Here is a 12,071-nt window from a genome sequence, read left to right as displayed (position 1 = left end):
CCAGGAGGTCAAATCCAATCTCAGCTGGCTTGGTGTCGAGCACGTCACTGCGGGCCTTAGCCCAGGCAGCTGGGGCAGACATCTGGGAGGGGGAAGGCAGGGTGCAGGGGGCCGGTAGGAAGGTGGTGAAGTGTCAGTGAGTCTACAGGCAGCGGACAGCCTCTCAGAAAACTGGAGACGGAGGAAGGAGAGCTAGGGGGATTTTAGTCTGCCTGGTTTTTGCTTCTATCTTTTCAAGATTGAAGAGAATCCTTGGACCTTTGGCACCTAGTGCTCTGCTCCTTTGAGTATCTTCCTTCTTAGAGTTCATTCTCTTGCCAGACCACTTGGATTCACGTCATGTCCTCTGTCCACCCAGGGGCTCCTAATTCCACTTTAGTCACCCTTCCCAAACTTATCTTTCGTTCTGTTTTTTCCCCAAATATTTTCTCTGTTCGTACTCTCATTGCCAAAGCTGTTTTCCAGTCAGAAAAGAGATAATTTTCTCCATCCCACAGTAAAAGCGCTGGACAACGGCCTCTGAAAATCCCCTTGGGAGGGAGCTCAACACTGGGCCCCGGTATCGTGTCTTTTATTTATGGGAAGACACAACACCCAGCCAGGTTTGATCTTCTTGCTAAGAACCCATCCCCTTGGGCTCCGGGAACGTTCCATAAGCAGCACAAATGACTGCACCCAGCACAGCAGAAGAATCGGGCCATCTGTGTCCCCTCTGGGCTGCACGTCACACGTGACGACTACCGGTGGCCCGGTAAAGATAAGACACGTCGATGAGCCACACTTTCCTTCGTCTGTAACTTCTGCTGAACTCGAAACTGGACGCAAAATTGCACTCTGCGGTAATCTCTGTCAGAGGAAATAACACTCCGATTTCATTCTTTGTAGTGTGTTCACAGAGACCTGGCAGCCAGGAACGTGCTCGTGACCCACGGGAAAGTGGTGAAGATTTGCGATTTCGGACTGGCCCGGGATATCAGGAATGACTCCAACTATGTTGTCAGGGGCAACGTGAGGCCGCTATTTCTCACATATTTTTATACTGTTATTTTGTGTTTTGTCATTGGGACAGTAGACAACCTCACTCACCGTAGTGCGGGTTTGATGGATGGCAATGTCCAAAAACCTACTGACCACAGTCAGCTTTCTTCGGTTCAAAAGCTTTTTCTGGAGCTTCAGGGAATATCCCAGTTATAAGAAACACTGAGCGGGATAGCATCACATCTGTCCTGGGGCTACTCGGAACAGACCAATTAGGGACCTTAGAGTACAATCCACACTTAAAAAAAAACTCGTTACTTGAACTTACTTGAGTTCCCTTAGCTGTGACGCGACTAGAGTTGTGTTTCCAATTATGGGAATCTGGCAGTCGCTATAATAAAGCATTTTTTAAAGTACAGCATGTAAATTAAATATTAAATGTAAATTGCAAAAGGGCACAGCATTTAAATTAAATATTAGCTAATGAATATTTCGCATCTTATTACTGTCACACAGGGAGACCTAAAATATGACCAAATCTACTGGCGAAAAAAACAAAAAAACAGAACAAAACCCAACTTGGGACAGATGTGTTATTTAAGAACTATTGGAAATACTAGATGATAAAATTGTGTACTGCAAAGAGTGGCTTGTAAGAATCACAACACCTTGAATTAAGCCCCTAATTCTTCTTTTTTGGAATTTCTCTGTGCTTTATTGTCCCCACCTGTGAAATAAGAGTGGCAACAAGTACTGACATTGTGCTTACCATGTGCTAAGCTCACATTCTTAGCGCTTCACATATATTCATTCATTTAGTCCTCAAAGTGCCCACTTGTGGGTGGGGAAACCGAGGCACAGACTCGTGATTTGCCCATGATTACACAGCACGTGGACTAGATCATGAATGGTCTGAGCCCCAAGTCTGTGCATAACTACTGTGACACATGCAGCGTTTCCCATGAGGATTATCCACTTACCTCATTGGCATTGTTGTGAGAATAAACCAATAAAACCCACATGAAAGCACCTGGCTTGGGGGGGGTAAACAGCCAATAAATGTTAAAAACGAAATTAAACTATATTCCCATTAGAATCAAATAACCATCTCAGCTGATTTTAGATCTATACTTCACTCGTTGTAGCTGAAGTCATAAAGATGATCAAAGCTCATGGGTGACTGTGTGGTTTTTCCCTTACTAGCTGGCGGTCTCTTATGTGGGAAGGTGAATTCCAGTTGGCACCTCAATTAATTCCCTTAATTAATCAAATTAACCAGACTAGCCTGTTTGATTCTGTCAGCTCATCAGTCTGTGTAGGATTTAAAATAGGGTTTCTTTCTTGAGCTTCGATTTTTTTTTTAATTTCCTTAAGCAATCTTTACACCCAACGTGGGGCTCGAACTCACGAGATCCAGAGTTATATGCTGTACCGACTGAACCAGCCAGGTGCCCTTTGAGCTCTGATTTTACTTGGCAGATTTAACGTGCACAGTGAAGGGCTCCTCACCTCATGAAAAAGAAAATACTACAAAAAGCTCTGTCCCAGTAACCTACCTGCCCCCGTGTCTTGATTCTACTCTGAGGCAGTATGACCTCTAAACCTGCCTTTTGTGCTACTGGAAAGTATTAAAGCCACAGAAGCCAGCCTGGTGTCATTCCTGGAAGTGATGACATATGCTCCCCTCACCACATTCTTGTCGCTGGCATTTCCACTAAAGTTCTTCCAAGAAATGCTTTAACAAAATATTCCACTAATTTACCAGTATCTTACCTCCGGGCAACTGACTGGTTACTTCTTGATGGGCATTATCTGCTGTTAAACTTACCCATTCCAAGCACAGGGCTTTGTTCAAGATGAGTTTTAAAGAGGTAGCCAGCCGTGGGGCATCTGGGTGGCTCAGTGGGTTGGGCATCTGATTCTTGATTTTGGCTCAGGTCACGATCTTGGGGTCATGAGATACAGCCTGCGCTGAGCGTGTTGGGCTCTTCGCTGAGTGTGGAGCCTGCTTAAGATTCTCCCTCGCCCTCTGCCCCCCGCCCCCCGGCTTGCAAGCATGTTCTCTCTCTCTCTCTAAACAAAAATGAAAGATATCTGGTTGGGTTGTTTTTGGTTTGGTTTGGTTTTTTTTATTTCTTTTTGTAAGGCTATTATGTTAGAATGTTGATGGGAAAGTAAAAAAACTTCCCCTTGAGGAATACCATTTTCTCCATTAAGCAGTAAGAGTGGCTTTAGGAAGCAAAGAAATTTTATCATCTAGTGAGTGAGAGAAAAGAAATACTCTTCGCCATTCAATCCATTCCCCATTGATCACCGCTGACCTCCTGCACTCCGCCCAGGCTCGTCTGCCCGTAAAGTGGATGGCCCCTGAGAGCTTATTTGAGGGGATCTACACCATAAAGAGTGACGTCTGGTCGTATGGAATATTACTCTGGGAAATATTCTCGCTTGGTAAGTTTTGCACTTTGCTGCCATCCTTTGGCCCCTCCGCGCCCATCCCCGTTCCTAAATCGAAGAGTGCCTGACGTGCCACCTCTAATGCTCCCAAAGCCTACTCGTCTGACATCTGCGCCACTTCATGCTCTATCGTGGTGTCTTCCCCACCGGCCAAACCGGCTTGAGAGCAGGAGCCGTGACTTTCCCCACTTGCAGCCTCGCACCCAGCAGTGTCGGCCCGTGGGAGCTCTCCGTACATGCTTGTTAACTGAGCGAGGAAATAAACAGACGAGATGGTTTATCCTCCCTCATGTCTTCCTCAGGTGTCAATCCGTACCCTGGTATTCCGGTTGATGCTAATTTCTATAAACTCATTCAAAGCGGATTTAAGATGGATCAGCCGTTTTATGCTACGGAAGAAATGTAAGTTCAAATCAGACTGCACGATGGCTGCAATCAGGAATTTACAGTCTCTCTCGTTCCGAACCCATGACCGAAAGAAAGTAAAACTCCTTAATGCAAAATTCGTATGATTCCTTTAAAAAAAAAAAAAAAAAGGAAAGGAAACAAAACTCTTCCTTTTGTTTCGGGGATTTCTGAACACAGCTGAAGATACGGTGAATTGGGGGCTTCGATTCTTTTGCTTGAGGGGTCCATGAAGGTGATAAGACTCCATCTCCTGATTTCTGGGCCCCCAGATGCATTTCCGTCCGTCATCTAATTTGCCCTTCCTGGTGTGAGTTCAAAGTCTAGTGGATTACTTGCCACAAAGCAAACAGGCCATAGAGGATGGGAAGCCCCCCCCGGCAAAAATGGTGGGAAATGATCAGCTTTTCTTCATTCCCATTTCCTCAGCTTACTCCTCCTTCTCCTGCTTTTACAGATACTTTATAATGCAATCCTGCTGGGCTTTTGACTCAAGGAAACGGCCGTCCTTCCCCAATCTAACTTCATTTTTGGGATGTCAGCTGGCAGACGCCGAAGAAGCGGTATGTAGGGGCACGGTACTTGGGAAAGCACTGTGAGAAAGGAAAGCAGTAACTCAGAACACACGCTGATTTCCTAAGAGTCAAGTTCCACGTTGTCTTTCTCGGCACAGTTTGTCTTGGTTGCCCTTTGAAAGTTGTATAGGGTGAGATATGTTTATTGGTAAGTGTTTTTAGGGGGGATAAAGCTTTCCCTAAAGATTTCAGCCGATTGATTAAGAAAGTAAATGTTTTTAAGTGTCCAGTGCATAGGACTAGACAACTAAACAAAACTTAATCCCTGACGGTCACTGACCTTTCCTAATTCAACAGGAAGCTTTAGTATGGAATAATCCCACAGCCCCGTCATGTAATACAGCAGAGTGGAAAGAACATTGACCTGGAGTCATGAGAGTCTAATCCCAGCTCCAGCACTCTATCTTCTCATCGCCATGTGAATTATGGCAAATCCCTTTACTTCTCTGGGCCTTAGTTTTTGCACCTGTAAAATGGGTTGTCAAGGTCAGTCATCCTTGATCTTTGGGAACTTGGAATCACTTTGCTGACTCTTCCCCTCAGTAATACAGTCTGGCGTAGTGAACAGAACCATCCCCTAGAGGAAGTGGACAAAGGATGGGAACTTGAACCCCCAATACCTAGGTTCAAATCGTGGCTCCGTCATTTACATCTTCTAGGCCTCGATTAAGTCACTTAATCTCAGTTTCCCTATCTGAAATATAGGATTAATAAATCTTCCTTTAGGAATTTGTGAGGAGTAGGATGTAAGTGAAAAGACTTGGCTCATAGCAGACCCTTAGTAGTTACTCAATAAATGTTAGTTACATAGGAACCTGATTGTTTAAATGGATTGTCTGTTCTCTTTTTCTAAATTATTAAGAGTCCATTTTCAATTCTGTAGTCTCTCCAGAGACCTGGGTGTGTGGTGTATGTCCTTTCCTCCTGGTAGGATGTTTTAAAAGTCACATTCGGAAACGAAATTATTGTCAGGAAATTAAGCCAAAAAGGTCGGGGAGATGGAAAACCTCAAGGCTATTGAGCCGACAACCTGGACACAGTTAATGACACTATAAGATAAACTGAAAGAAGAGTTATAGAGAGAAATAAGAAATGATCTGTTGAGGTAAAGAGAAAGGACCGCGTTATTTGTCCTCACTGGGCAGCTGGGTATGGCTCCGCAGAAGTGTTACTTGCACTAAGCTGTGAGGACTGAGTGGTATTTTGGCTGTTGGGGGATGGAGGATTAGTGGGGTGTTCTGCCCCAGATGACTAATATAAATAAAGGTCCAAAGTTGAGAAAGTGGAATGGAAGATAAATGGTCATGGCTAAAGTATAGGGTGGGTGGGGGAACATGAAGCAAAACAAGACTGGAAAGGTAGTGGACCAGGGTGCAGGCTCTGCAACTGCTCAAAAGCCCCTTGGCTTTGTTCAGGACCCCCTTGTCTTGGAATACAAGTGTCCTTGCATGTCCCCGCACCCACAGGACGTCCAAATCCCCTTCCCTCTGTGCAGGGAATCAGGAGGTGTTGAGTGGCAAACTGTCCATGGGTGATGATTCAGCTGAGGGTGTCCGAGTTCAGGGACACCCCTCCAGCATCCCCCCATTCTCTTCCTCTCTGCCCCCTGACCCTCTGTCATGGAGGGTTCCTTTTCCTACCAGTGTCAGAGTCACTGCTAGCAAGCTGTATGTTCTTCGGGTAAGTTAGATGCTAGCATCCCCTGGGGGAGGGGGGTGACCACACCAAGAGGAGCCTCTTACTGCTGCTGGCTGCTGCAGCGGGATCCAGTCCAGAAGCCTGTGGAGCAGAGCAGAGACTGGATCTCAGTTCCCACTTGCCCGCTTGGCTGGGCACGTCTTAGCAAGGCATCATCTACACAACCGTGCCAGGCCGCTCTGCCCACTATGAGCAAACCCTTGTTCCCCCTCTGTTGCCACTCCACATGTGCTTTCCCTCCACACCTCCTGCGCGCAGCCATGTCTAGTCTCTCGGGTGGGAGACAGGCCTTGCCAGCATGCCTGGGGAAGTATTTCCTCGTATGCCTGTGAAGGCTTTCTGTGGCATCTCTGCTTTTGCTTCATCATGAACTAGGGAAGGCAAATGCCCTCAGGGAACAAATGAGAATATAGGTAATGCTTTTAGATATAACCCAACCCCAGTGGCATGGAGTTAGAGCGGGGAGGTCACCGAATAACGAGCTAAGGCATTATTCAGACAGTGGTGAACCAACGAGGATTTTTACAATGGACAAACAATATTTGTCTTGATGACCCAGATTGCTACGAATGGTGACAGATGTTAACTAGGCTTATCGTGGTGATCATTTTGCAATATATACACATACGTGAATCACATCGTACACCTGAAGCTAATATAGAGTTATATATCCATGGTACCTCACTTAAAAAAAAGAGCCAGATCCAGTGTTCTGTCCTCTCCAAAGACCTCTGTAGCTTCCCTAGTCAGATTCCAGAGTCCTTCTGGGTCCCCCTAGCACTTGTCTGTAACTGTATGCGAGACCCCAGTAATGTTGTGTGAGACTTTCACTTTATGGGTCTGTCTTTCCCATCACTAGACGTGGTTCCTTAGGGCAAGCACACGCACCGCCCATCTTCACATCTCCCAATGCAGTCCCACAGGCAGGAGACTGTCACTGGTCATTAAATAATAACCAGTGTCAGCACGAGGGGACCTCAGAGGTCACATCCGTTTCGTTCACCGTTACATACCCGGTAGCTGGCATAATGCTTAGCATGTAGAAAGTGCTAAGCCAGTATTTCTGGAAGGAAGGAAGGAAGGAAGGAAGGAAGGAAGGAAGGAAGGAAGGAGAAAGAAAGGAAGCACAAAAGTAAATTTGAGAAAGCAAACCCTAACAGTGGAAGTAAGGACATCAGTTAAGAGGTGACTGTGGCAACAGAGGTGAGCAAAGATGAGGAGTGAACTAGGCGGGGGGGGGGGGGNGGGGGGGGGGGGGGGGGGGGGGGAGTGCAGAAGGAAGGGACACACACAGCTGCTGTTTTAGGAAAGGGGCCTGAATTCACATCATCTCTCCTCTCAGGTCTGTGCCCATAAATCATAGGAAATATATACATATAACATAAATATAATATACATAAATGTATTATCAATGTATCATTCATTTATATTATATTATAAATAAAATACAAATATAAAATAAATGTAAATATAAAATACAAAATATAAATATAAAAATTTATATAAATATAAAGAAATGGGGCACCTGGGTGGCTCAGTCAGTTAAGCGTCTGCCTTCAGCTCAGGTCATGATCTCAGGATCCTGGGATCCAGCCCTGCATTGGGCTCCCCGCTTAGTGAAGAGCCTGCTTCTCCCTCTCCCTCTGCCCCTCCCCCACTGGTGTTCTCTCTCTCACTCTCAAATAAATAAATATCTTAAAAAATAAAATAAATATAAAAATATTAAATATATATACACACACATATATATTTTTTATTATATTTTTTAAAGAAGTGAGGCTGTAATTGCCTTTGAAAGCCAGAATGAGATCTTTGTGGACCAGTAACTGTGGCAAACCCCTGAGACACTGAAAGCAGTTAGGACTAGAGAGGGAAGACCCACAACAGAGGACTCTTTGAAAGAATAAGGACAAGTGCTTTCCTAGAGGGTAGCGAGAGGTCTGGTGGGATGGAGCAGAAGTTCCACAGTGGGACCAGTCACACTGTTAAATACACATAAGAATAACATGGGTGTTAAAAACGTACGTATAACCACTGTGAAAATGGAGATATAATCTATAATCTTAATTTATAATAATAATTTAAGAAAAAAGGACCATAGGAAACCTGATCAACGCCACCAAATGGGCAAGAGAGACACAAAGAGCATTCATGGAAATAGAAAAACACAAAATGGCAAGATTAGTGAGTCCACTTAAGAAAGAGAATTTCAAAATAAACGAGACTGTTCAAACACAGATCACATTTACTGACCTCAGTGCAGGGAATGGGAAATCCCCAGGAATACCTGAAAAGCTTCTGGTGCCCTGCATGAGAAATGAAAACTCAGGCTGCTTATGGAAGCCTTTGGTTCACAAGAAGGAGGAGGAGGAAGGAAAACGACATAAAAAGAGACCCTGCTTATTAAAACCCATAGGAGCCAGCCAAATTTATAACTCTAAATTCATTTATCAGGGAAAAAAAAAGAATGAGAATGAACAACTTAAACTTTCAACTCAAGAAGCTAAGGAAAAAAACCCCCCCGTGAATAAGGAGGGAAGAGGAGGAGGAGAATGAACAAAGCAGAAGAAAAGAACTAATGGGGGGCACCTGGGTGGCTTAGCTCCTTGAGCGTTAGACTCCTGGTTTCAGCTCAGGTCGTGGTCTCAGGGCCCTGGAATTGAACCCTTCATTGGGCTCCATGCTGAGCGTGGAGTCTGCCTGAGATTCTTTTCCCTCCCTCTCCCTCCCCCTCTCCCTTCTCCCCATGCTTGTGGGTGCTCTCTCCCTAAATAAATAAATAATAATAAAAGAAAATAACTAATAAAGATACAGGCAGAATTAATTAAACCTAGAGTAGCCCTCAAAACAAAATTAATAGTGATGATCAGAAAACCTAAAAGTTGTTTTTTGAACTAATAATAGTAATGATTTAATGGCTAACATTTTTTGAATGTTTGTCATGCACTCTACTAATATACTACCCATAATAACTCACTTAATTCTCACATCAATCTCACGAAGTAAGTTTTATTATTACCTCTTTTGCAGATCAGTAAATTGAGATACAGAGAGGTTCAGTCGTTTGCCCAAGGTAACACAGTAAATGTCAGACTTTGGATTTGAATATAATAGTCTGGATCTAGTTTACACTGTATATTAATATTGTATATTAAAGCAGTATACAAATATACCACTAACACATACTAACTATGAAGAGAATGATTAAGAAAAAAGAGAAAGCAAAGATGACATTCAGAATAAAAAGAACATAATTATGGATAGAGAAACCATTTTAAAAAGTGTAAGAAAATCTTACACACCTCTTTCTATTGATACACTTGAAAAGCTGTTTCAAAATTTTTATAAGGAGAATGTACTCATGTATTACTTGTGTGATTAAAAAAATTCATTTTAGGGGCGCCTGGGTGGCACAGCGGTTAAGCGTCTGCCTTCGGCTCAGGCGCGTGATCCCGGTGTTATGGGATCGAGCCCCACATCAGGCTCCTCCGCTAGGAACCTGGCTTCTTCCTCTCCCACTCCCCCTGCTTGTGTTCCTGCTCTCACTGGCTGTCTCTATCTCTGTCAAATAAAGAAATAAAATCTTTAAAAAAAAAAATAAAAAAAATAAAAAATAAAAAAATTCATTTTAAAATCACTTAAAGGGGTGAAGGGATGGGAGGTACGCTTCCAGTTACGGAATGAAAAAGTCACGGGGACAAAGGCACCGCACAAGGCATATTGTCAGTGGTGTTGTAATAGTGCCGTATGGTGGCCGATGGGAGCTCCGCTTGTGGGGAGCACGGCGTAACGTACAGACTTGTGGAATCACTATGCTGTACACCTGAAACTGATGTAACATTGTGTTTCATCTATACGTCAATAAAACTAATTAATTACTTATATAAATAAAAATCACTTAAAGAAATGGACAGGAAAACATTAAAAGCAGTGACTTACCTGTCTCTGATTGGCTGTGGGAATACAGTGGGGTTGAGAAGATGGTGCCGAATGTTCTGGATTGTGGGCCTGGAGGAGGGGCAGTGCGCTAAGGGGAACTGTCAATAAAGGAAGGAGAGAAGGTTTGGAGATCGGAGATAATGGGCTCAGGTGCGGAGCTGTTGGATTTGAAGTGTTACTGGTATTTCCGTCACAGGCTTCCTTAGATGGTTAGAAATTCAGTGCTAGAGATGTACATTTGGTTCAACAGCTCATAACCAACTGCTAGGCTTGCTTTACAAAAACGATGTATCGTTACCGTTCATCCTTAAGGGTAGAGGCAGACTATTATTGTTTGTTTTCCAGAAAGAAAAATTAAGAGGAGGAGATGGTCCTTTCAGTGAACACGATAACTGACTATCAAAATGAACTAACACAAAGAAATACACAGTAGTGAGGGGTGGGGAGAGGGAGGGAGTCTGTCAAACCCACTAAGAATGCGTGATCCCTGGAAGAAATTAAAAAAGAATGCAGAATGCACGATCCCTACATCACAGAGAGTTCTCATAAATATTAAGAAAAACCTGCATAGCCCTAGATAAAAGGGCAAAGGAGAGAAGCAGACTGTTTGCAATGAAGTGCAAATGTTCATTGAACATAGAAAAAGATGTTCGACTTTGGTAATCATGAAACACGCAGGCAAGGAGATAAAACCTTCGCTGGACAAAGGGCTAGAGCCGTGAGTGACGGTTAACACCCCTGCCGCCGGGCTGGGGAGAAAACACAGCTGTTGCCAGATCCGCGGAGAGGAGCAGAAATAAGTGAAGTTTTCTGCAGGGCAGCCTGGCGATGGACTTCACCGTTCAGATGTGCATCCCCTTTGACCCAGCAATGCCACTGCCCTCCTTCACCCCACAGACAGACAGGGCCAGGGTGCACTTCCCAGTTGATGTTCGATAACCAGTCCATCAAAAGGTCGGTTATGGTGCCTCCGTACTATGGAATGCTAGGCTACTATTAAAAGGATGAATGTGCTCATATTTGGTAAATAGTGAAAATATGTAACACGTGTAACATGCGAACAGCATACTGGTAATTCAAAATAAGGTTCTAAAACAGGGTTTACACTCTGAGCCTACCGACACGAAATTGTGTGTACGCAGCAAGCTATCTAGAATGGTGGTCACCGCTGATGATTGTAGCTTTTTTCTATGTATCTTCCTATATTGCTAAAGATATCTTTATGCATGTGCATTAACTTTGTCATCAGACAAAAAGTAGAGCCGTTTTCATTTTGGAAAAACATTTTAAAGTCACTCGCCTCCCAAGTGGAACTCAAGAATCAGTCCCCTGTTTTAATTGCATAATGAACAGATCTTTTTTAGTGGCCTTTCTCTTTTATGGTTTTACTGTTCAGCCTGAGGATTTCTAGATTGGGACTTTATATCCAAGAGTAGAAACAATAACGGAATCAGCTATTTGATTAGAACTTGATTTCTCCATTAATAAACCGAATTTGCTTTGTCTATTAATATCCTCTAAGATTACCCTCTAAGACTTAGGTATAGTAATAGTAAGTAATCTGCAATATAGGCCCTTGACACGTCTATCTTCATCAAATGGTAATCAGCGTTCCGTCTTTTTCCCACCTTCAGATGTATCAGAACATGGATGGCCACGTCTCAGACCGTCCTTCCGGCTACCAGAACAGGCGACCTTACAGTAGAGAGGTGGATTCCGGGCTCCTGGCTCCCCAGGGTCATGGCGAAGACTCCTAGAGAAACAGTTTAGTCTTAAGGACATCCTCCCTCTGACCCCCACCTTAAACAGGCTATAGATTACCAAAACAGGATTCATTTCATCACCAAAAGAAAGTATATTCTGCTGCTTTGCTGGACTTTTCTCTAGAAGCTCTCTGTATCTACTCTTGTTTTCAAAGGAACTTTTGTACAAACAAATCATCCTTTGCACAAGGCAGGAAGAGCTGATAATTAACTTTACTGAAGCATCTGCCTACATCCAAAGGCCTTCTCGGGCTGG

The 12,071-nt window shown here is 43.8% G+C and overlaps 1 protein-coding gene across 1 annotated transcript in view; it reads left to right on the top strand.

Moving 5' to 3' along the window:
- Positions 1-12,071, top strand: part of FLT3 (fms related receptor tyrosine kinase 3) — a 37,403-nt gene extending 25,332 nt beyond the window's left edge. Inside the window, exons 16-20 of the mRNA XM_034665010.1 lie at positions 886-1,008; positions 3,318-3,429; positions 3,738-3,837; positions 4,298-4,403; positions 11,687-12,071. Coding sequence (XP_034520901.1) covers positions 886-1,008; positions 3,318-3,429; positions 3,738-3,837; positions 4,298-4,403; positions 11,687-11,809 — 564 coding nt within the window. The 3' untranslated portion in view covers positions 11,810-12,071. The remainder of the gene's footprint in view (positions 1-885; positions 1,009-3,317; positions 3,430-3,737; positions 3,838-4,297; positions 4,404-11,686) is intronic.

Source organism: Ailuropoda melanoleuca, chromosome 7 (genome assembly GCF_002007445.2).
Source record: "Ailuropoda melanoleuca isolate Jingjing chromosome 7, ASM200744v2, whole genome shotgun sequence".
In the NCBI taxonomy this organism is placed as follows: domain Eukaryota; kingdom Metazoa; phylum Chordata; class Mammalia; order Carnivora; family Ursidae; genus Ailuropoda; species Ailuropoda melanoleuca.
The sequence above is the reverse complement of the archived record's forward strand: the minus strand, read 5'-3'. Positions and strand labels throughout refer to the sequence as shown.